The sequence below is a fragment of the Salmo salar genome, chromosome ssa16 (assembly GCF_905237065.1).
Source record: "Salmo salar chromosome ssa16, Ssal_v3.1, whole genome shotgun sequence".
Taxonomy (NCBI): domain Eukaryota; kingdom Metazoa; phylum Chordata; class Actinopteri; order Salmoniformes; family Salmonidae; genus Salmo; species Salmo salar.
The window spans coordinates 44073283-44099721 of NC_059457.1; the positions used below are offsets into that span (position 1 = coordinate 44073283).

Below are 26439 nucleotides of genomic sequence, written 5' to 3' on the forward strand. Positions count from 1 at the left end.
TCTAGGATTTTTACTGTGCTTAGCTCCATTCCGGGTTTTTTTTTATACTGAAAAACAGTCCTTAACAATTACAAGCATACCCATAACATGATGCAGCCACCCCTACGTTGTATGGGATTTGTCCCAAACATAACTTTTATTTAACTAGGCAAGTCAGTTAAGAACAAATTGTTATTTACAATGACGGCCTACGGGGGAATAGTGGGTTAAATGCCTTGTTCAGGGGGAAAAGGACAGATTTTTACCTTGTCAGCTCGGGGATTCGATCTAGCAACCTTTCGGTTTCTAGCTCAAGTGGTTATGTTTATAACACTTTCTATTATTAAGGACAAAATGTTAAGTGCTTTGCCACATTTGCAGTATTACTTTAGTGCCTTGGTGCAAACAGGATGAATGTTTTGGAATATTTTTATTCTGTACATGCTTCTTTGTTCCTACGTTGCCTCCTATGAAAGCCATTATCTAACTCTTTTAAAGTCACCATTGGCTTCATGGTATAATCCCTGAGCGGTTTCTTTCCTCTCCGGCAATAATTAGGAAGGACACCTGTATGTTTGTAGTGACTGGGTGTATTGATACACCATCTAAATTGTAATTAATAACTTCACCAAGCTCAAAGGGATATTCAATGTCTGTTTTTTATTGTTTTATAAACATATTTTTATATATTTTTTTCCACATCTACCAAGATGGGCCCTTCTTTGCGAACCATTGGAAAACATCCCTGGTCTTTGTGGTTGAATCTGTGTTTGAAATTCACTGCTCGACTTCGGGACCTTACAGATAATTGTATTTGTGGGGTACAGAGATGAGGTAGTCATTAAAAAAAAAATCATACTAAACACTATCATTGCACACAGAGTGAGTCCATGCAACTTGTTCTAAAAACATAATTACACTTTGACATTATGGGGTATTGTGTGTAGGCCGGTGACAAAACATCTCAATTTAACAATTTTAAATTCAGGCTGTAACAACAAAATGTGAATCAGTCAAGGGGTGTGAATACTTTCTGAAGGCTCTGTACATGGGCCAAAGCAATGTGGTCTTAACCTGCAGAGACTACAGGCACTTTTAATACATCAAACAGAAAATTGGTCAAATATGGCCACACAAAGAGAGGTTAAATAAAAGGTTAAAAAAATATGACAGATGAATGTACATGTTTTCTTTCAGAAGTCAGTGGTGGGGAAAGTCCCCAAATTCTCCTTACCTTTTATTTCCTCTGAGAAGAAGGCAGAGTGTCTCGACACAAATAGCTTGAGCTGCTCATCCAGGTTACAGGCTGTCAGGTCCACGTCCCATGAGCGGATGCCTGTTGAAACACACACACACACACACACACACACACACACACACACACACACACACACACACACCTTAGGAGCACACTCAATACTCAGGTCAACAGCATTTTCAATTATTCAAAGCAAATATTCACTTCTTAATTACTTCATATGGATCAGTGTCCCGTCAACGGGACAGTTGTTGCTCAATATGCATAATGTGATGTCGTTTTATACAAACAAAAACAACAAAAATGGATCAGTGTAGATAGCACATTCATCTGATAAGTTCAATGAGTCTTTACAGCAACCAGATGTCCGTGATTGGGTGTCCCATAGGTCAGCGCACAATTGGCCCAGCGTTGTCCGGCTTTGGCGTCAATGTAAATAAGAATTTGTACTGAGTTACATAAAAAAATTAGTTGAGTTCTTACTGATTTTTTTTTATTTGTATCTTTAATAGTGGTAAACTGACTTCAAAGAGACCACATTCAAGTCCTCCAACCCCTACTTAGTCTGAATGCTGCTCTCTGGCTCCACAACAAACCCCCTCCCAGTCATGCAGAGGTGTGAATACCCAGCCAGCCTACAAGTAGAGGATGCTAAGTGCTTTGCAGCAAAAAGACTTGGGACCAGCAGCACAATCTTGTGTAGAGGGTGTTCTAAATACTGTAATTGTAAATAGTGTGTACATTTTTTTTTTTACTTTGTGTGTGGTTTGTTCACTTATGACATTAGATCAGTGTTGGCTGCTAACTTGGCCCTTAAATATTTCACTTTGTGTTTGGAGACATTGGATCAGCATTCTTGTCGCGTCTCCTGTTAGTGCATTTTATGTATGGAAGCTAATAATGACATTCCTGGGAGTGTGTAAACTTGTATTTTTTATTAGCATAGCATTTTTGTATGTGTTCTAGAAAATCTACCAATTCGGCCACATTTGGGAAAATCGTGAAGGACACCTGGGTGACTTCACACTAAACGTCATGTAGCTTGCTCATTCTTGAAGTTATAAGTCTGAAATTTTGCACACACTGTTGCCTTATTGTGGACACCATCTAAATTACAGCTTCCTAGCTGAATGTGTGGCTTGTCTCTTGCATTTCAAAGATGGTACCAAAAAAAAGAACGTTTTTTTTCTTCTTTGTATTTTCTTTAACCAGATCTAATGTGTTATATTCTCCTACAATAATTTCACATTTCCACAAACTTCAAAGTGTTTCCTTTCAAATGGTGTCAAGAATATGCATATCCTTGCTTCATTGCCTGAGCTACAGGCAGTTAGATTTGGGTATGTCAATTTAGGCAAAAAAAAATAAAAATAAAAAATAAAGAAAGAGGGGCTGATCCTTAAGAGGTTCACGAGACAGGCACTTTTACTAAGGCCACAAAGTGAGATCCCAAAGGACTTATGAGGAATGTCAAGTATGAATTTAACATATAAATATAATATCCAATCCTCATAATGAAAGGCAATGCTAGCTACATTATAACAACACAATGAAAACAATGGATGCAACAAGAGGAGCTTAGCTGCACCCTGACTAGGGTTGCAAAGGGTAAGAAACTTACCGGTAAATTTCCAGAATTTTTCCATGGGAAGTTAAGCCCTGGAATTTGGGGAATTTTGCTGAAATTCATCAAAAAAGTTAGCTTATAATAGTGCACCTTTTTTGTGGCATATTTTGGTTAAACTATCCCCAATTCAATGGAATTGCAACCCTCTGCATGCACAGTGCATTCTTACATCACATGTACAGCTGATTCTCATGATCTTGCACACTAATGAGATGCTATTGAGCCCACACTAATACACTGTCTGAGCCAAGGACTACATGTTTTCTGGTCAATTTTGATTACAATACTGGGTGGAGTTTATATATATGACATACATTATTTTTGTTAACTAGTAAATAGTAGCCTACAGCAAAGTGTATTTAAATCATTTCTAACTTGCTAACAATCTCTGCTAGTTCGTTTTTGCTACCATGTGGGTTTTAGCTTGCTTGAGCCTGCTAACTGAGTGTTAACTCACTTGTTTCCATACATGTTTAATTTTAAAACATTTATTACAAAAGGAGTAGTTTAATCTAACTGCATAACTATTTATCTGTACATGAAATTGTATTTATTTTATTTCCCCCCCCTCACTAATTTTTTTCTAATGTTTACAGGAAAATGCTACGGGCACTATCTGATGTGTGGAGACATTTCACTGCAGCTAATGTAGAAGGAAAAGCTGTGTACATTTGCAAATACTGTGCCAAACAACTTCTGACAAAAGTCCCTCTACTTCCATTTGAGGTGAAAATGATGAATCAGACACCTTATCGATAGCAACAGCTCATGGTCCTCCTGGAATCAGAAGTTTTTTTGGCTCAATGGAGGAACGTAGTCAGAGAAATGCTGATGAGGCTGTGTATGCAACTGGTTCACCTCATGCTCACAGGCAATATGTATTGGAAGAGATTTCTGAATGTTCTTCGCCCTGCATACACCCCTCCAACCAGACATGCTTCATCTACTCATTTGCTGGATGCAGAGTTCAGGTGAAGGTCAAGCAAATCATAGAGAAAGCAGACTACTGCAATCATCTCTGATGGGTGGTCGAATGTTCGTGGGCAAGGAATAATTAACTACATAATCTCCACCCCCCTCAACCAGTATTCTACAAGAGCACAGACAAGGGACAACAGACACACTGGTCTCTACATTGCAGATGAGCTGAAGGCAGTCAATGACCTTGGACCACAGAAGGTATTTGCACTGGTGACAGACAATGCTGCGAACATGAAGGCTGCTTAGTCTAAAGTAGAGGAGTCCTACCCTCACATCACACCCATTGGCTGTGCTAATCATGCATTGAATCTGCTCCTCAAGGACATCATGGCACTGAAAACAATGAATACACTCTACAAGAGAGCCAAGGAAATGTTTAGGTATGTGAAGGGTCATCAAGTTAAAGCAGCAATCTATCTCACCAAGCAAAGTGAGAGGAATAAGAGCAGTGCGTACACGTTGGACCCCAAGTATGCTGGTAGACCATCCTGTCTGGTGTAGAGATCAACAAGGCCTATGGTGTCATCACTACCGTGTCTCACCACCTTGGCCTGGGTGAGGGCAAGGTTCTTGGCAGTCTGGCGAAGTGCACTTCCAAGCAAGGGCTTTGGGATGGAGATGCAATATGGCAGTCATGCCAAACATATCTCATCAGCCACCTGGTGGAAGGGACTTTGTGGAGCTGAGGCTCTTTCCCTTGTTTCCTCCATCATCCTCTAAATCCATCAGCCACCTCAAAGCGCAACTGGTCCTTGTTTGGGAACACACACCAAAGCACGCAACAGGCTGACCAATACAAGGGTTGAAAAATTGGTGGCCATCCGTTAGAGGTCGACCGATTAATCGGAATGGCCGATTAATTAGGGACGATTTCAAGTTTTCATAACAAATCGGTATTTTTGGCAACCGATTTGCAAATTTTTTTATATATTTTATATTTTTTATATTATTATTATTTAATTTTTTTACACCTTTATTTAACTAGGCAAGTCAGATTAAGAACACATTCTTATTTTCAATGACGGCCTAGGAACGGGGGTTAACTGCCTTGTTCAGGGGCAGAACAACAGATTTTTACCTTGTCACCTCGGGGATTCGTTTTTGCAACCTTCCGGTTACTAGTCCAACGCTCGACCACCTGCCTTACATTGCACTCCACGAGGAGCCTGCATGGCAGGCTGACTACCTGTTATGCAAGGGCAGCAAGAAGCCAAGGTAAGTTGCTAGCTAGCATTAAACTGATCTTATAAAAAACTATCAATCTTAACCTGTTGGGGCTAGGGGGCAGTATTTGCACGGCCGGATAAAAAAAACGTACACGATTTTAAACTGGTTACTACTCTTGCCCAGAAACGAGAATATGCATATAATTAGCAGATTTGGATAGAAAACACTCTAAAGTTTCTAAAACTGTTTGAATGGTGTCTGAGTATAACAGAACTCATATGGCAGGCCAAAACCTGAGAAGATTCCATACAGGAAGTGCCCTGTCTGACAATTTGTTGTCCTTAAGTTGCATCTCTATCGAAAATACAGCATCTCTGCTGTAACGTGACATTTTCTAAGGCTTCCATTGGCTCTCAGAAGGCGCCAGAAAGTGTAATGGGGTGTCTGCAGTCTCTGGGCGAAGTACAGCAGCTCTGTTTGTGAGTGGTCAGCCTGGGAACAGTGAGACTGAGAAGCGCGTTCATGAGAATTCAATTTTTTTTTATTTCAGCCTTTGAATGAATACAACGTCGCCCGGTTGGAATATTATCACTATTTTACGAGAAAAATAGCATCAAAATTGATTTTAAATAGCATTTGACATGCTTCGAAGTACGGTAATGGAATATTTTTGAAATATTTTGTCACGAAATGCGCTCGCGCATCACCCTTCGGATAGTGTCCTGAACGCACGAACAAAACGGAGGTATTTGAATATAACTATGGATTATTTGGAACCAAAACAACATTTGTTGTTGAAGTAGAAGTCCTGGGAGTGCATTCTGACGAAGAACAGCAAAGGTAATCCAATTTTTCTTATAGTAAATCTGAGTTTGGTGAGGGCCAAACTTGGTGGGTGTCAAATTAGCTAGCGGTGATGGCCAGGCTATGTACTCAGAATATTGCAAAATGTGCTTTCGCCGAAAAGCTATTTTTAAATCTGACACCGCGATTGCATAAAGGAGTTCTGTATCTATAATTCTTAAAATAATTATGTATTTTGTGAATGTTAATCATGAGTAATTTAGTAAATTCACCGGAGGTTTGCGGTGGGTATGCTAGTTCTGAACGTCACATGCTAATGTGAAAAGCTGTTTTTTTATATAAATATGAACAAAAACATGCATGTATTGTATAACATAATGTCCTAGGAGTGTCATATGAAGAAGATCATCAAAAGGTTAGTGCGGCATTTAGCTGTGGTTTTGGTTTTTGTGACATATATGCTTGCTTTGAAAATGGCTGTGTGATTATTTTTGGCAGGGTACTCTCCTGACATAATCTAATGTTTTGCTTTCGCTGTAAAGCCTTTTTGAAATTGGACAATGTGGTTAGATTAACGAGAGTCTTGTCTTTAAAATGGTGTAAAATAGTCATATGTTTGAGAAATTGAAGTTATAGCATTTTTGAGGTGTATGTATTTCGCGCCACGCGATTCCACTGGCTGTTGACTAGGTACCTAGCCCAGGGAAGTTAACATAATCACTAGTTAACTACACATGGTTGATGATATCTAACGTGTCCTGCGTTGCAGATAATTGATGCGGTGCCTGTTAATTTCTCATCGAATCACACCCTACTTCGACAAACGGGTGATGATTTAACAAGCACATTTGTGAAAAAAGCACTGTCGTTGCACCAATGTACCTAACCATAAACATCAATGCCTTTCTTTAAAATCAATACACAAGTATATATTTTTGAACCTGCATATTTAGTTAATATTGCCTGCTAACATGAATTTCTTATAACTAGGGGAGTTGTGTCACTTCTCTTGCGTTCTGTGCAAGCAGTCAGGGTATATACAGCAGTTTGGGCCGCCTGGCTCATTGCGAACTGTGAAGTCCATGTATTCCTAACAAAGGCTGTCATTAATTTGCCAGAATTGTACATAATTATAACATTGAAGGTTGTGTAATGTAACAGGAATATTTAGACTTAGGGATGCCACCCGTTAAGATAAAATACGCAACGGTTCCGTATTTCACTGAAATAATAAACGTTTAATTTTCCAAATGATAGTTTCCGGATTTGACCATATTAATGACCAAAGGCTCGTATTTCTGTGTGTTTTATATTATAATTAAGTCTATGATTTGATAGAGCAGTCTGACTGAGCGATGGTTGGCACCAGCAGGCTCGTAAGCATTCATTCAAACAGCACCTTCGTGCGTTTGCCAGCAGCTCTTCGCAATTCTTCAAGCATTGCGCTGTTTGTGACTTCAAGCCTATCAACTCCCAAGATTAGGCTGGTGTAACTGATGTGAAATGGCTAGCTAGTTAGCCGGGTGCGCGCTAAAAGCGTTTCAAACGTCACTCGCTCTGAGACTTGGGAGTGGTTGTTCCCCTTGCTCTACATGGGTAACGCTGCTTCGAGGGTGGCTGTTGTCGATGTGTTCCTGGTTCGAGCCCAGGTAGGAGCGAGGAGAGGGACGAAAGCTATACTGTTACACTGGCAATACTAAAGTGCCTATGAGAACATCCAATAGTCAAAGGTATATGAAATACAAATCGTATAGAGAGAAATAGTCCTATAATTCCTATAATAACTACAACCTAAAACTTCTTACCTGGGAATATTGAAGACTCATGTTAAAAGGAACCACCAGCTTTCATATGTTCTCATGTTCTGAGCAAATGTTAGCTTTTTTACATGGCACATATTGCACTTTTACTTTCTTCTCCAACACTTTGTTTTTGCATTATTTAAACCAAATTGAACATGTTTCATTATTTATTTGAGGCTAAATTGATAGTATTTATCTACTATATTAAGTTAAAATAAGTGTTCATTCAGTATTGTTGTAATTTTCATTATTACAAATAAATAAATAAAACCGGCCGATTAATCGGTATCGGCGGTTTTTTGGTTCTCCAATAATCGGTATCGGCGTTGAAAAATCATAATCGGTCGACCTCTACCATCCGTACAAATTGGAGGCTTTTTGAGCCTGACAACGAGCCATTGTCAACAAGGTTGAAAAGTGACAGTGAAGATGAGGCCTCAGAGTCTGATGTTCAAGAGGTGGACATTGAGGAGGTCCAGGGAGAAGACATGGAAGCCTGAGAGGAAGACAACCAAAGCTTTAGTTTCTAGACAATCAATTTACAGATGTTTGTTAAAAATGTTTTTGGGAGATGCCATTTGATCTTCGGTGATCATTCAATATTCCCTTTCTTTTGTTGTTCAGTGAAATCATCCCATGTGAAGAGTCAACTCATTTAATTAAAGTTAAATTCGTAACTAAATTGTTTTTTTATTTATATTGGAAGGATTTAATCATTTGCAATTATGTCTACTTATGATAAGGTATAATGTTTATGTTTCGGTCTCTATATGATAAGGTAAATATATCCAATGCAAAAAAAAACAGCTACATTTAAATGGTATTAATAATAATTTGCATATATTCCCACTGAAAGTTTCCACCTCTGAATATTCCCAAAATGTGCAACCTAGCCTGACAGAAGCCAGGAAGATTTAGGCTTATATGTAATTAGTCAGTGCTGAAAGAGGAACCTACCCAGGCTCAGCAACCTTGACTACCTTGGGTAGATGTAACATAGTAAATCTTTCCTTTCCATTTAGTATGATACAAACATTAATACATATTACATTTCATAATGTGTGTCCATCATCCATTTCGTATGATATGTTACAAATAGCAATTTGTACAATGTGTTATGAATTTGCAATACGTATAAAATGTTACAAATTCCGACTTGTTGCCGCTAACGTTAGCTAGGCTAATAACAACGCAAGCCTTTAGATACACTTTCCTACTCATTCATTACTGCTGCACTGCTTGTTGTAGCCCTGAGAGGAAATAGGAAGAAGACACATTTTATGGCTTATAAAAGTGTTGAATACAAAGTGTTGACAGTGCTGAGTAAGAAATTAAACTTGAATTCACTCAAAAAAAAACAGCAGCTCTTTGCTGTATTCGTTGACGTTCTCTCTAGTCATGGTTTTGAAATCTCACAGTATCAATTTTGCCATTGCTTTTTTCATTTTTTATTGCCTGCTACGTTACTGCAGACTCGGTCATCTGATTGACCAGCGGTAGCATAGTGCACTTGATTTCCTCACCAGGCCCACCGGGAAGGCAGAGTTGGTACCTTCAGACACATGAAATGGCAACAGGTTGCCTACCCGGCACGCAGGGCAGCGGAATTGGCTGCACCTACCACCAACAGCCCGAGACTAACAAAACAAAATAGGAACACAAGGCTTTATCGTTAGGTTTTTTACAGAAATGCTTGGCATTCGAAAATAAATGCCTTGGAGATCGACAAGTTGATCGATCGCGATCGACCGGTTGGTGACCACTGGGTTAGGAAAAGCGTTAGCTAACAAGCTGCATAGTTGCAATGTAGCTTAAAAGTAGTAGTTAAATGCAAATGTTAAAGTTGTCCGTGATCAGATTCGAACATGCAACCTTTGAGTCGCTAGACGTTCGCATTATAAGCCCACACATCGACCTCTCCTTTCCGTTAAGTAACCATACCAAACGTAACATACAGTATCATACTCATTTGAGTGTCCCTGATTTAACTTTACTATGTTACGTCTAGTTTATGAGACCAGGCTGGGCTCAGTGGTTTAATAATAACATACAGACACTCCCATTCTACAACCCGAGTATCGGGCGACTAAGACTAGTTTAATTACATGGCTAAGGCTGTGTTAATGCTGGTCAGGCTAAGAGGTTGTTTTAAGAGAAGGATTCAAAGTGAAACTAACAGGAAAGCATAGACTTAAGGGATGGGCTGAAAAATTCACTCATTCCCACAACTAGACAATGCTACTTGTGTACTCGTAATGAAATAAATCTATTTTCAGTTAATAAGTAACTCACAGTAAATAATTGAAAGGTTCCATTATGGAACTGTCACTGTTGGAGGTACTTTCTGTAACATCAACATGCTATGCAGCTGATATGTGAACAGAAGCCTCATATTACTAGCATCAGTGACATAAGCAAGAGTTACAATAAAATGCCATAATATACAAAAATAAAAAAAACCTGTGAACTAAGAGTATGACAATTTGATAAAATAGAATTGATACGTTTAATCTCCAATTAGCCGAAGCTACAGGCTATATACAGTTGAAGTCGGAAGTTTACATACACTTAGGTTGGAGTCTTAAAAACTCATTTTTCAACCACTCCACAAATTTCTTGATAACAAACTATAGTTTTGGCAAGTCGGTTAGGACATCTACTTTGTGCATGACACGGAATTTTTCAAACAATTGTTTACAGAGATTATTTCACATATAATTCACTGTATCACAATTCCCGTGGGTCAGAAGTTTACATACACTAAGTTGACTGTGCCTTTAAACAGCTTGGAAAAACCCTGAAAATGAGGCCATGGATTTAGAAGCTTCTGATAGGCTAATTGACATAATTTGAGTCAATTGGAGGTGTACCTGTATTTCAAGGCCTACCTTCAAATTCACTGCCTCTTTGCTTGACATCATGGGAAAATCAAAAGAAATCAGCCAAGACATCAGGAAAATAATTACACACCTCCACAAGTCTGGTTCATCCTGGGAGCAATTTCCAAATGGTTGAAGGTGCCACGTTCATCTGTACAAACAATAGTACGCAACTATAAACACCATGGGACCACGCAGCCGTCATACCGCTCAAGAAGGAGACGCGTTCTGTCTCCTAGAGATGAACGTACTTTGGTGCGAAAAGTGCAAATCAATCCCAGTACAACAGCAAAGGACCATGTGAAGATGCTGGAGGAAACAGGTACAAAAGTATCTATATCCACAGTAAAACGAGTCCTATATCCACATAACCTGAAAGGCCACTCAGCAAGAAAGAAGCCACTGCTCCAAAACCACCATAAAAAAGCCAGACTAAGGTTTGCAACTGCACATGGGGACAAAGATCGTACTTTTTGGAGAAATGTCCTCTGGTCTGATGAAACAAAAATAGAACTGTTGGCCATAATGACCATTGTTATGTTTGGAGTAAAAAGGGGGATGATTGCAAGCAGAAGAACACCATCCGAACCGTGAAGCACGGGGGTGGCAGCATCATGTTGTGGGGGTGCTTTGCTGCAGGAGGGACTGGTGTGCTTCACAAAATAGATAGCATCATGAGGACGGAAAATTATGTGGATATATTGAAGCAACATCTCAAGACAACAGTCAGGAAGTTAAAGCTTGGTTGAAAATGGGTCTTCCAAATAGACAATGAACAAGCATACTTGCAAAGATGTGGAACAAATGGCTTAACGACAACAAAGTCAAGGTATTGGAGTGGCCATCACAAAGCCCTGACCTCAATCCCATTGAAAATTTGTGGGCAGAACAGAAAAAGGGTAGTGAGCAAGGAGTCCTACAAACCTGACTCAGTTACACCAGCTCTGTCAGGAGGAATGGGCCAAAATTCACCCAACTTATTGTGGGAAGCTTGTGGAAGGCTACCCGAAATGTTTGACCCAAGTTATTAAACAATTTAAAGGCAATGCTACCGAATACTAATTGAGTGTATGTAAACTTCTGACCCACTGGGAACGTGATGAAAGAAATAAAAGCTGAAATAAAGCGTCTCTACTATTATTCTGACATTTCACATTCTTAAAATAAAGCTGTGATCCTAACTGACCTAAGACAGGGAATTTTTACTAGGATTAAATGTCAGGAATTGTGAAAAACTGCATTTCAATGTATTTGGCTAAGGTGTATGTAAGCTTCAGACTTCAACTGTAGGTTAGTGTAAATGTGGACCTCTACAGCTTGACAAATGTAAGCGTGACTGTCATCATGGTAAATGTGGTACACTAGTGCAGTGTAAAACTCAAATGTGAGGGCATAGCATTCATACAATACAGTCCATATGACGAGCCCTACATGACAAGAGGGCTACTGCCAAGAAAGGGCACTGCAGTAAAGGGATTGGCAGTTTGAGGGCTTAAGCATTACATGTGTTAATGATATAATTAACTTTGACAGTGGGAGGGCGGTATCAGATTCAACTATGCTAAACCGCAAAGTAGACCCTGGAATAGGTTGACCGATAAATTAGGGCCGATTTCATAACAATCAGTAATTGCCATTTTTGGACGCCGATTACATTGCAATCCACGAGGAACTGCGTGGTAGGCTGACCACCTGTTACGCGAGTGCAGCATCAAAAGGACCTGTGGCTGCAAGGAGCCAAGGTAAGTTGCTAATGTAACCGATGTGAAATGGCTAGTTAGTTAGCGGTGGTGCGCGCCAATAGCGTTTCGATCAGTGACGTCACTCGCTCTGAGACTTGAAGTAGGGTTTCCCCTTGCGTTGCAAGGGCCGCGGCTTTTGTGGCGCGATGGGTAACGATGCTTCGTGGGGTGTCAGTTGTTGATGTGTACAAGGGTCCCTGGTTCGAGCCCGGGTTGGGGCGAAGAGAGGGACGGAACCTACACTGTTACACTAACTCGCATTAAACTTATAAAAAAAAACTATCAAACATAACATAATCACTAGTTAACCTAGTAATATCACCAACCATGTGTAGTTAACTAGCTTGTCCTTCGTTGCATATAATCAATGCGGTGCCTGTTAATTTATCATCCAATCACAGCCTACTTGAATTTTGTCAAACGGGTGATGATTTAACAAAAGCGCATTCGCGGAAAAAAGCACAATCGTTGCACAAATGTACCCAACCATAAACATCAATGCCTTTCTTAAAATCAATACACAGAAGTATAATTTTTTTTAAACCTGCATATTTAGCAAAAAGAAATATAGCATGATAGCATGCAATATTAACTTCTCTTGCGTTCAGTGCAAGCAGAGTCAGGGTATATGCAGCAGTTTGGGCCGCCTGGCTCGTTGCGAACTGTGTGAAGACCATTTCTTCCTAACAAAGAACGTAATTAATTTGCCAGAACTTTACATAATTACGACATAACGTTGAAGGTTGTGCAATGTAACAGCAATATTTAGACTTAGGGTTGCCACCCGTTCGATAAAATACGGAACGGTTCCGCATTTCACTGAAAGAATGAACGTTTTGTTTTCGAAAATATATTTTCCCGGATTTGACCATATTAAGGACCAAAGGCTCGTATTTCTGTGTGTTTATTATATAATAATTAAGTCTATGATTTGATATTTGATAGAGTAGTCTGACTGAGCGGTGGCAGGCAGCAGCAGGCTCGTAAGCATTCATTCAAACAGCAATTTACTGCATTTGCCAGCAGCTCTTAGCAATGCCTGAAGCACAGCACTGTTTATGACTTCCAGCCTATCGACTCCCAAGATTAGGCTGGCAATTCAAAGTGCCTTTATGAACATCCAATAGTCAAAGGTATATGAAATACAAATGGTATAGAGAGAAATAGTTGACGCGTCATAATGCCTATAACTACAACCTAAAACTTCTTAACTGGGAATATTGAACCACCAGCTTTCATATGTTCTCATGTTCTGAGCAAGGAACTTATTGGTCAATCAGTATTGTTGTAATTGTCATTACTACAAATATATAGAAATACATTTTTAAAAAAATTGGTCGATTAATCGGTATCAACCTTTTTTTGGTCCTCCAATAATCGGTATCGGTGTTGAAAAATCATGATCGGTCGACCTCTACCCTCGAGAGCAAATTAATTGAGATTAATAATTTTATAGCCTAAATATCTTAAGACCTATTTGAACACAAAAGGCTAAATACAAAAACCTCACTCCCTGCCTATACTGTGTGTATGATTAATTTTTGTTTTCATAAAGAAGATCTGCTTTTTGCTGCCGAGAGATCAAGAGGGACGTTGACAAACCAGGAGGAAGCAGCCTCCCCCCTTCTGTCTGTCTGGGACAAATGTAGCCCTGACCTCATCATCATATGTTGTTTTTTTACTGAGACTTCTCCAAAAACAGAGAGAAAAAAAAAAGCTCAAATAGCAGAAGCAAAAAGTGCTTTGTGCGAGGCAGGCGACTCGTCTCCCAGTCTTCAGAGAGTATCTCCTGTCACAGCCAATCGTATTCGTCGCTCAGATCGTGACACAGGCCTATAGGCTATGGTGGATAACTCACTTCCTGTTTTATGTAACATAAAAGGCGAGAGAACACTGTCCTGGGGTCATTTCATCTCGTTCTGGAACTACTAAAGTAAGTTGGGATGATTTCTAATAATTAACATACTCTGTGGCACTCTAGTTAGGCTACTGTGTGTTACCAGTGTTAAAACATTTTCACAATATAAAGAACGGAGCTATGAGGTACTTTTTTATTATTTGAAATATGAGATATAAAATAAACATCTGAATTCATCTGTGTGTTCCGATCTCCAGTCGACATTCCATTCTGAAGGGTTTGGAATTACGATCAGCCATTCTATTCTGAGTTTCTAGACTGAACTGCCACTACAGACATTGTGATGATATGATTTGTCATTCATGTTAAATTCAGTTGAAATATTGCTGATGCAATGCTACAGTAGCCTACTGTTATCTTCGTTGAGGATTTTGGCATGCTCATTCAAATCCCCCAGAGAGCACAAGGATTACTGTAATTGCCACAATGATTTAGCCAAGCTGAGAGCACTGTTTTAGTATGCATCCCATCTAAAAATAAAAGTTTTCTAACACTGAATGATTTGGGCAGCACAAAATATGTTATTGCCCTTTGGCAGGAAAGGGCGATCCAATCATTGAATACAAAGCCCATATATGTAACTACTATGACAGAGTATCTCTAGACTGAGAAGACTGAGGCAAATGTCTCAGACTGGCACCCGGGCTAGAGAAAAACAAGGGTCTGGGGCCTGGGCATTAAGTTACTTCCTCATAACCTCAACACGCAAATGTCTTTGTCTGGCAGTGGTTTAGAACTTCCATTGAAAAGATGTAGCCATTTGTACTGATTCGCATGAACACATTGAGTGGAATGACTCAATTCAAAAGGAGTAATTAAAAGTAACTTATTTCTGTCTCTCAGTACATTGTCAAAAACACAAAACCAACGATTAACAACAGGGATTGGCCTAATAGGCCTAATCTTTGAGTTAGACAGTACAGCACACGAAGAGTAGAGTAACAATCATACTATGAAATGCAACCTTCAAGACATAATACATCTTGCATCCCAGATGAAACATGCTAACTACAAAAGGTCATAATTTTTTCCTTAATTTCATTACTAAACTATAACTTCTCGTAGGCAGTGGAAATTAACAGACTCCTTTATGCGATATTGGCTATACCACGTGGGCCGGTCCAACCTGCTTTAAACCAGTGCCACGCACAACACCCCCCCTCAACACAAAATTTCCCATAATGACAAAGCAAAAACAGGTTTAGAAATTTGTGCAAATATTATAAAGGGGAAAAAAACTGAAATATCACATTTACATAACTATTCAGACCCTTTACTCAGTACTTTGTTGAAGCACCCTTGGCAGCGATTACAGCCTAGAATAGTCATGGGTATGATGCTGCAAGCTTGGCACATCCGTCTTTGGGGAGTTTCTCCCATTGTTCTCTGCAGAAGCTCTGTCAGGTTGGCTGGGGAGCGTCGCAGCACAGATGTTTTCAGGTCTCTCCAGATATGTTAGATCGGGTTCAAGTCCAGGCTCTGGCTGGGCCACTCAAGGACATTTAGAGACTTGTCCCGTAGCCACTCCTGCGTTGTCTTGGATGTGTACTTAGGGTCGTTGTCCTGTTGGAAGGTGAACCTTCACACCAGTCTGAGGTCCTAAGCGCTCTGCAGCAGGTTTTCATCAAAGATCTCTGTACTTTGCTCTGTTCATCTTTCATCTTTCCCCACAGCATGATACTGCCACCACCATGCTTCACCGTAGGGATGGTGCCAGGTTTCCTCCAGACGTGACGCTTGGCATTCAGGCCATAGTGTTCAATCTTGGTTTCATCAGAACAGAGAATGGTCTGAGAGTCTTTAGTTGCCTTTAGGCAAGCTCCAAGCAGGCTGTCATGTGCCTTTTACTGAGGAGTGGCTTCCGTCTGGCCACTCTACCATAAAAAGGCCTGATTGGTGGAGTGCTAACAAAATGGTTGTCCTTCTGGAAGGTTCTCCCGTCTTCACAGAGGAACTTTAGAGCTCTGTCAGAGTGACCATTGGGTTCTTGGTCACCTCTCTGACCAAGGCCCTACTCCCCTGATTGCTCAGTTTGGCTGGGCGGCCAGCTCTAGAAAAAGTCTTGGTGGTTCCAAACTTCTTCCATTTAAGAATGATGGTTGCCAATGTGTTCTTGGGGACCTTCAATGCTGCAGAAATATTTTGGTACTTTTCTTCAGATCTGTGCCTTGACATAATCCTGTCTCGGAGCTCAATGGACAATTCCTTTGACCTCATGGCATGGTTTTAGGCGCTGAAATGCACTGTAAACTGTGGGACCTTACATAGACAGGTGTGTGCGCCTTTCCAAATCATGTCCAATCAATTTAATTTACCACAGATGGACTCCAATCAAGTTGTAGAAACATCTCAATGATGATCAATGAAAAGAGGATGTACCTGAGCTCCATTTAAAGTCTCATTGCAAAGGGTCTGAATACTTATTTACATAAGGTTGTTTTTTTATTATTATCTTTTTATTCCTAAAAACCTGTTTTTGCTTTTTCATTATGGGGTATTGTGTGTAGATTGAGGAGGAAAAATTGTTATTTCATCCATTTTAGAATAAGGCTGTAACTTAACAAAATGTGGAAAAGGTCAAGGTGTCTGAATACTTCCCGAATGCACTGTACATGTCTGGGGGCTGGACTAGGGCTGGCTTGGAGCAAAGAAACACCAGCAGGTCAAAATGTCTTATTTTTCCAGGCTGTCCATCAGCACAAATTAACCTCACATAAGAACCAGCAAAGCTGAACCATCTAACCGACAGACCAGCTCATCTGCACAGCGTTGTTCCCTCAATTTGCCCCTCCCCCCTCTTCTAGTTTCACTTTGGCAGCAATCATAAGCATGCTGACCATGTACCCCACAAGACATGTCACCAGAGGTTTCTTCATAGTCCCCAAGTCCAGAACAGACTATAAGAGGTGCACAGTACTACATAGAGCCGTGACTACATGGAACTCTATTCCACATCAGGTAACAGATGCAAGCACTAGATTCAGAATTAAAAAAAAAAGACAAAAATACACCTTTTGGAACAGCAGGGATTGTGAACCAACACACATGGGCACAGGCACGATAACATACGCACTACACACACAGATTTTGTGTTGTAGATTCACTACCGGTCAAAAGTCTTAGAAGACCTACTCATTCAAGGGTTTTTCTTTGTTTTTAATATTTTCTACGTTGTAGAATAATAGTGAAGACATCAAAAACTACAAAATAACATATAGAATCATGTAGTAACCAAAAAAGTATTCTTAAAATAGCCACCCTTTGCCTTGACGGCATTGCACACTTTTGGCATTCTCTCAACCAGCTTCACCTGGAATGCTTTTCCAACAGTCTTGAAGGAGTTGGCTGCTTTTCCTTCACTCTGCGGTCCGACTCATCCCAAACCATCTCAATTTGGTTGAGGTCGGGGATTGTGGAGGCCAGGTCATCTGATGCAGCACTCCATCACTCTCCTTATTGGTAAAATAGCCCTTACACAGCCTGGAGGTGTGTTGGGTCATTGTCCTGTTGAAAAACCAAATGATGGTCCCACTAAGCGCAAATCAGATGGGATGGCGTATCGCTGCAGAATGCGGTAGTAGCCATGCAGGTTAACCTCTCGTCCCGTATGCGGGATCAAAATCCAGCGAAAACTCCTAGCGACATTAGCATAACGAAATTTAATATTGATTTTTTTTCAAATATAGGACTGTCTCATATCGTTTTATAGATTTATTTATTTTATTTATTTCACCTTTATTTAACCAGGTAGGCAAGTTGAGAACAAGTTCTCATTTACAATTGCGACCTGGCCAAGATAAAGCAAAGCAGTTCGACAACATACAAAAACACAGAGTTACACATGGAGTAAAACAACATACAATCAATGATGCAGTAGAAAAAAAATAAAAAATAAATAAAAGATTATATACAATGTGAGCAAATGATGTGAGATAAGGGAGGTAAAGGCAAAAAAATGCCATGGTGGCAAAGTAAATAAAGTATAGCAAGAAAAACACTGGAATGGTAGATTTGTAGTTTGAAGAAAGTTCAGAGATAAAATATAAATAATATGGTGCAAAGGAGCAAAATAAATAAAATAAATAAATACAGTAGGGGAAGAGGTAGTAGTTTGGGCTAAATTATAGATGGGCTATGTACAGATGCAGTGATCTGTGAGCTGCTCTGACAGCTGGTGCTTAAAGCTAGTGAGGGAGATAAGTGTTTCCAGTTTCAGAGATTTTTGTAGTTCGTTCCAGTCATTGGCAGCAGAGAACTGGAAGGAAAGACGACCAAAGGAGGAGTTGGCTTTAGGGGTGACCAGAGAGATATACCTGCTGGAGCGCGTGCTACAGGTGGGTGCTGCTATGGTGACCAGTGAGCGGAGATAAGGGGGGACTTTACCTAGCAGGGTCTTGTAGATGACCAGGAGCCAATGTGTTTGGCGACGATTATGAAGCGAAGGCCAGCCAACGAGAGCGTACAGGTCGCAGTGGTGGGTAGTATATGGGGCTTTGGTGACAAAACGGATGGCACTGTGATAGACTGCATCCAGCTTGTTGAGTAGGGTATTGGAAGCTATTTTGTAAATGACATCGCCGAAGTCGAGGATTGGTAGGATGGTCAGTTTTACGAGGGTATGTTTGGCAGCATGAGTGAAGGATGCTTTGTTGCGAAATAGGAAGCCGATTCGAGATTTCACTTTGGATTGGAGATGATTGATGTGAGTCTGGAAGGAGAGTTTACAGTCTAACCAGACACCTAGGTATTTGTAGTTGTCTACAAATTCTAAGTTAGAACCGTCCAGAGAAGTGATGCTGGACAGGCGGGCAGGTGCAGGCAGCGATCGGTTGAAGAGCATGCATTTAGTTTTACTTGTATTTAGGAGCAGTTGGAGACCACGGAAGGAGAGTTGAATGGCATTGAAGCTCGTCTGGAGGGTTGTTAACACAGTGTCCAAAGAAGGGCCAGAAGTGTACAGAATGGTGTCGTCTGCGTAGAGGTGGATCAGAGATTCACCAGCAGCAAGAGCGACATCATTTATGTATACAGAGAAAAGAGTTGGCCCAAGAATTGAACCCTGTGGTACCCCCATAGAGACTGCCAGAGGTCCAGACAGTAGGCCCTCCGATTTGACACACTGAACTCTGTCAGAGAAGTAGTTGGTGAACCAGGTGACGCAATCGTTTGAGAAACCAAGGCTACTGAGTCTGCCGATGAGGATGTGGTGATTAACAGAGTCAAAAGCTTTGGCCAGGTCAATGAATACGGCAGCACAGTATTGTTTCTTATCGATGGCGGTTACGATGTCGTTTAGGACCTTGAGCGTGGCTGAGGTGCACCCATGACCAGCTCTGAAACCAGATTGCATAGCGGAGAGGGTGCGGTGGGATTCGAAATGGTCGGTGATCTGTTTGTTAACTTGGCTTTCGAAGACCTTAGAAAGGCAGGGTAGGATGGATATAGGTCTGTAGCAATTTGGGTCAAGAGTGTCACCTCCTTTGAAGAGGGGGATGACAGCAGCTGCTTTCCAATCTATGGGAATCTCAGACGACACGAAAGAGAGGTTGAACAGGCTAGTAATAGGGGTTGCAATAATTTCGGCAGATAATTTTAGAAAGAAAGGGTCCAGATTGTCAAGTCCAGCTGATTTGTAGGGGTCCAGATTTTGCAGCTCTTTCAGAACATCAGCTGAATGGATTTGGGAGAAGGAGAAATGGGGGAGGCTTGGGCGAGTAGCTGTGGGGGGTGCAGTGCTGTTGAATGCAGTAGGGGTAGTTAGGTGGAAAGCATGGCCAGCCGTAGAAAAATGCTTGTTGAAATTCTCAATTATAGTGGGCTTATCGGTGGTGACAGAGTTTCCTATCCTCAGTGCAGTGGGCAGTTGGGAGGAGGTGTTCTTATTCTCCATGGACTTTACAATGTCCCAGAACTTTTTAGAGTTGGAGTTGCACGAGCGAATTTCTGTTTGAAAAAGCTAGCCTTGGCGTTTCTAACTGCCTGTGTGTATTGGTTTCTAACTTCCCTAAAAAGTTGCATATCGCGGGGGCAGTTCGATGCTAATGCAGAACGCCACAGGATATTTTTGTGTTGGTTAAGGGCAGTCAGGTCTGGGGAGAACCAAGGGCTATATCTGTTCCTGGTTCTAAATTTCTTGAAAGGGGCATGCTTATTTAAGATGGAGAGGAAGGCATTTAAAAAAAATAACCAGGCATCCTCTACTGACGGGATGAGGTCAATATCCTTCCAGGATACCAGGGCCAGGTCGATTAGAAAGGCTTGCTCGTTGAAATGTTTCAGGGAGCGTTTGACAGTGATGAGTGGAGGTCGTTTGACCGCTGACCCATTACGGGTGCAGGCAATGAGGCAGTGATCGCTGAGATCTTGGTTGAAAACAGCAGAGGTGTATTTAGAGGGCACGTTGGTTAGGATGATATCTATGAGGGTGCCAGTGTTTGCGGCTTTGGGGTTGTACCTGGTGGGTTCATTAATAATTTGTGTGAGATTGAGGGCATCAAGCTTGGATTGTAGGATGGCTGGGGTGTTAAGCATGTCCCAGTTTAGGTCACCTAGTAGCACGAGCTCTGAAGATAGATGGGGGGCAATCAGTTCACATATGGTGTCCAGAGCACAACTAGGGGCCGAGGGGGGTCTATAGCAGGCGGCAACGGTGAGAGACTTGTTTTTGGAGAGGTGGATTTTTAAAAGTAGAAGTTCAAATTGTTTGGGTACAGACCTGGATAGTAGGACAGAACTCTGCAGGCTATCTCTGCAGTAGATTGCAACACCGCCCCCTTTGGTCGTTCTATCTTGTCTGAAAACGTTGTAGTTAGGGATGAAGATTTCAGAGTTTTTGGTGGACTTCCTAAGCCAAGATTCAGACACAGCTAGGACATCCGGGTTGGCAGAGTGTGCTAAAGCAGTGAATAAAACAAACTTAGGGAGGAGGCTTCTAATGTTAACATGCATGAAACCAAGGTTATTACAGTTACAGAAGTCATCAAAAGAGAGCGCCAGGGGAGTAGGAGTGGAGCCAGGCACTGCAGGGCCTGGATTCACCTCTACATCCCCAGAGGAGCAGAGAAGAATAAGTATGAGGGTACGGCTAAAAGCTATAAGAATTGGTCGTCTGTGACGTCCAGAATAGAGAGAAAAAGGAGCAGGTTTCTGGGGGCGATAAAATAGCTTCAAGGTATAATGTACAGACAAAGGTATGGTGGGATGTGAGTACAGAGGAGGTAAACCTAGGCATTTAGTGATTATGAGAGAGATATTGTCTCTAGAAACATAATTGAAACCAGAAGATGTCATAGCATGTGTGGGTGGAGGAACTGAGAGGTTGGATAAGGTATAATGAGCAGGGCTAGAGGCTCTACAGTGAAATAAGCCAATAAACACTAACCAGAACAGCAATGGAGAAGGCATATTGACATTAAGGAGAGGCATGCTTAGCCGAGTGATCAAAGGGTCCAGTGAGATTCAGACAGCTAGCCGGGCCATAGGTAGCAAGCTGGTGGAAGATGGGAGGGAGGTCTGTTTTTAGCCACCTCGTGCGTTTCCGTCTGTGGGTTAGTGGGGTTCCGTGTGGAAGGGGGACCAGTCCAAGTTGGCAAAATAGTTAGTTATAGTGGCCCAAGAAAAGTGTCCGATAGACCTATTCAGATCGCAGCCGAAAAGACAGCTAACGATTAGCGGGCCGCAGATGGGCGATCAGGTTACGTCGCGACGGAGGGGCCAGTTGGATAACTCCCTCGGGCAGATAACGTCGGTGGTCCAGTCGTGAAGACCCGATGGGGCTCCGCATCGGCAGTAAAACGGGTCAGGATAGGTGAGTTGTAGCCCAGGAGACACTTCAGGTGGCTAGCTCAGGAATAGCCCAGGAGTGGCTGACGGAACTCTTCAGCTGGCTAGCTGGCTAGCTCCGTAATAATGTGTGTTAATTCCGTGACCGACGTTGCCAATAGTCACTCAGGTAGCAGCTAGTTAGCTGCAAGATCCAGGTGTAAATGTCCAGAGCCTGCGGTAGAAATCAGGGAAAGGAGAGAGAATAGGTCCGGTATGCTCTGGTCTGAGTCGCGCTGTACAAAAACTGGCGATAGCTTTTCGAGCTAATGGATAGCTGAGGACAGCTAACCGTGGCTAGCTGAACTTCAACGTTAGCCAGTGAAAATGGCTAACCTCTTGCTAGCTTCTGTTGTGGAATTCAGATGAGGTAAATAATACTTTCTTTTTTAAATTGGTGAGGCGGGTTGCAGGAGAGTGCTTTGAGTTTGAGTTTAGAATAAAAAATTAAAAAAAAATATATATATAATATATATATAATATATATATATATATAAAAAGATAAGTGAAGAAAAAAATATGTAAATATATATATATATATACACGGGACACGACAAGAGGAGGGTAGAGGACGTCTGAACTGCTACGCCATCTTGGATGTAGATACACCTCTCCTGAATCGACCCACGTCGTGCGATTTCATAAAGGTTTTACAGGAAAAGCAAATCATTAGATTATGTTAGAGGAGTCCATCGTAAAAGCAACAACATAGCCATTTTCCGACCAACCACATGCATCACAAATAACCAAAAAACAGCACTAACCTTTTACAAACTTCATCAGATGACACACCTAGGACATCATGTTACACAATGCATGCATTCTTTTGTTAAATAAAGTTCATATTTATATATGAAAACAGCATTTTACATCGGCGTCTGACGTTGACTAACTATTTTCCCGTCAAATGCATCCCGGGAAACAGTGCTACAATTTACTGAATTACTATTCGAAAACATTTTTAAAAATGTAATATTGTCATTCTAAGATTTATAGATGAATATCTCTTGAAAGCACCTGTCATACCAGATTTAAAAATAACTTTACTGGGTAATCACACTTAGCGATAAAATGGGATGCGATACTCAGAAAATGAGCTAGTAAACCTAGCTTGGCGCCATCTTGGAACAATCGCATATCACATCTAATCTTGTATAATATTGTCAATAATCGCTTACCTTTAGTTGTCTTCATCAGAAAGCACTTCCAGGAATCCCAGGTCCACAACAGATGTATTTTCGGTCGAAAAAGTCCATCCTTTATGTTCCATTAGCTTGCTGTTGTTAGCGCGTCTGAATGCTGTATCCAAATGCTCTGCCGGGCGCGGGACAGCCGTTTCGAAATAAAACTTTTTTTCCCATTTAGGTTCGTTCAAACATGTCAAACGTTGTATAACATAAATCTTCAGGGCCTGTTTCAACAAGAGAGCCAATGAGATTTGAGGGGGACGATTGTATTGTGTTTCAAAACGTTTCGAAAGGTGGGGGTAGACAGGGCCGCCGGCGTCATAATGGTGATGGCCCTCCCCCTGTGACCAATTTCCAACACGTCTCATTCACTGAGTTTCGACAGTAGAAGGCTCAAAACACTTTGTAAAGACTGGGGACATCTTGTGGAAGCAATAGGAAGTGCTCAATGAACGATAGCTCACAGTGTGAATAATAGGCAACGACGTGAAGTTGAGTCCACAATTCAGAATTCCACTTCCTGTTTCAATCGGTCTCGGGGTTTTGACCTCCATATGAGTTCTGTTATACACAGACACCATTCAAACAGTTTTAGAAACTTTAGGGTGTTTTCTATCCACAAGTATTAATTATATGCATATCCTAGCTTCTGAGTTTGATTAGTAGGCCGTTGAAAATGGGCACGAATTTTTTCCAAAATGCGCTGTGGCGCCCCCTATCCTAGGGTAACGTCAATTATGTATGCCTTGAATTCTAAATAAATCACAGACAGCGTCACCAGCAAAGCACCCCCACGCTTTACAGTGGAAAATACACATGCGGAGATAATCCGTTCACCCACACCGCGGTTGGAACCAAATATCTCCAATTTGGACTCCTAACCAAAAGGACACATTTCCACCGGTTTAATGTCCATTGTTTGTGTTTCTTGGCCCAAGCAAGTCTCTTCTTATTGGTATCCTTTAGTAGTGGTTTCTTTGCAGCAATTTGACCACAAAGGCCTGATTCACGCAGTCTCCTCTGAACAGGTGATGTTGAGATGTCTGTTACTTGAACTCTGAATCATTTATTTGGGCTGCAATTTCTGATGCTGGTAAAGCTAATGAACTTACCCTTTGCAGCAGAGGTAACTTGGTCTTCCATTCCTGTGGCTGTCCTCATGAGAGCCAGTTTCATCATAGCGCTTGATGGTTTTTGCGACTGCACTTGAAGAAACTTTCAAAGTTCTTGAAATTTCCGCGTTGACTGACCTTCATGTCTTAAAGTAATGATGGACTGTCGTTTCTCTTTGTTTATTTGAGCTGTTCTTGCCATTATATGGACTTGGTCTTTTACCAAATAGGCCTATCTTATACCCCCCTACCTTGTCACAACACAACTGACTGGCTCAGGAGGAAATAAATTCCACAAATTAACTTTTAAGAAGGCACACCTGTTCATTGAAATGCATTCCAGGTGACTCCTTCATGAAGCTGGTTGAGAGAATGCCAAGAGTGTGCAAAGATATCCTCAAGGTTAAGGGTGGCTATTTGAAGAATCTTAAAATATTTGTATTGGTTACTACATGATTCCATATGTGTTATTTCATAGTTGATGTCTACACTATTATTCTACAATGTAGAAAATAGTAAAAATAAAGAAAACCCTTGAATGAGTAGGTGTTCTCAAACTTTTGACCGGTAGTGTATGTGGTAGTGGAGTAGGGGCCTGAGTGCACACACTTGTGTGTTGTGAAATGTGTTCTGAATGTATTGTAATGTTTTTAAAATTGTAGAACTAACTTAATTTTGCCAGACCCCTGGAAGAGTCTATTGATGTGTCACACAGCAGTCTATTGACATGTTCTGTATTATGTTTCATGTTTTGTGTGGACCTCAGGAAGAGTAGCTGCTGCTTTTGCAACAGCTAATGGGGGTCCATAATAAATACACATACAAATATAGGAGGGGAGGGATAGTGTATTAAGGGTAGAGAAAATCTATATTGTGATACATTTCCTGAATTGACGCGATAACGACAAATAGAAAAACAAGTTTATAATAATGGGCACCACAGTTTATTAATTTATTATCTTTTAAACTTCTACTAGTTTAATGGTTGTAGCTTTCAATTGTTCCATTAACAATCACCCATATTAGCAACTTAATTTAATTTCTAACTTCACATTTCTCTAGTATAGGCTACTTACTGTAATGAACGATATCAGCAAAATGCCTGCGATACATGATTGGTATGGTCGGTGTCGCTAATTTTCTGTGTATCATTCCAGCTCTAATTCAGGGGCTGCATTCATCTCTAAAAACGAGTGACATTAACAGAGAAAGTCAGATTCCAACACTTAATAATGTCACAAAGAATATTTTTGTACAGCCCAAACCAAATCATTAACAAAGCGCCTGCCTCGATCACTGACTAGGAACGAAAGAAATGTTGAGCTGTGTGACACACAGAGAAAATGTGTGTGTGACAGTCACATGGACCCTCAGTACAGACAAAGGCTGCCACAATCAAAGGGGAGAGTGTGGACTAAAACAGAAGAAAAACACTTTATAGATAACAGGGGGCTAATGGGAGCGGGGGGTAGACAGAAATGCAGTTACATTGCCTTCAGAAAGTATTCACACTACTTTACTTTTTCCATATTTTGTTGCATTACAAAGTGGGATTAAAACTGATTGAATTGTAATTTTTGTCAACGATCTCCACAAAATGCTCTAATGTGAAAGTGGAAGAAAAATTAGAACATTACTTTGTTATTAAATCTTGCTTAGATAAGTATTCAACCCCCTGAATCAATACATGTTAGAACAACCTTTGGGATCGATTACAGATGTGAGTCTTTCTGGGTAAGTCTAAGATTATTGCACAATAGACGACGACCGATTAATCGGCATGGCCGATTTCAGGTTGTCATAACAAATCGATCTTTTTTGATGCCGATTATGGACGATTATATTGCAATCCACGAGGAGCCTGCATGGCAGGCGAACCACCTGTTACGCAAGTGCAGCAAGGAGCCAAGGTAAGTTGCTAGCTAGCATTGAACGTATCTTATAAAAAAAAAAACAATCAACCTTAACATAATCACTAGTTAACTACACATGGTTGATGATACTACTAGTTTAACTAGCTTGTCCTGCATTGCATATAGTCAGTGCGGTGCCTATTAATTTATCATCGAATCAGAGCCTACTTCGCCAAACGGGTGATTTAACAAAAGCGCAGTCGCAAAAAAAAAATGCACAATCGTTGCGCAAATGTACCTAACCATAAA

General features: G+C 40.9%; 1 protein-coding gene across 1 annotated transcript in view; it reads right to left on the reverse strand.

Moving 5' to 3' along the window:
• LOC106573927 (microtubule-associated protein 1B) overlaps positions 1 to 26439 on the reverse strand; it is a 57554-nt gene that overhangs the window by 21881 nt on the left and 9234 nt on the right. The window contains exon 2 of the mRNA XM_014149389.2: positions 1214 to 1315. Within this exon, the coding sequence (XP_014004864.1) occupies positions 1214 to 1315 (102 nt within the window). The remainder of the gene's footprint in view (positions 1 to 1213; positions 1316 to 26439) is intronic.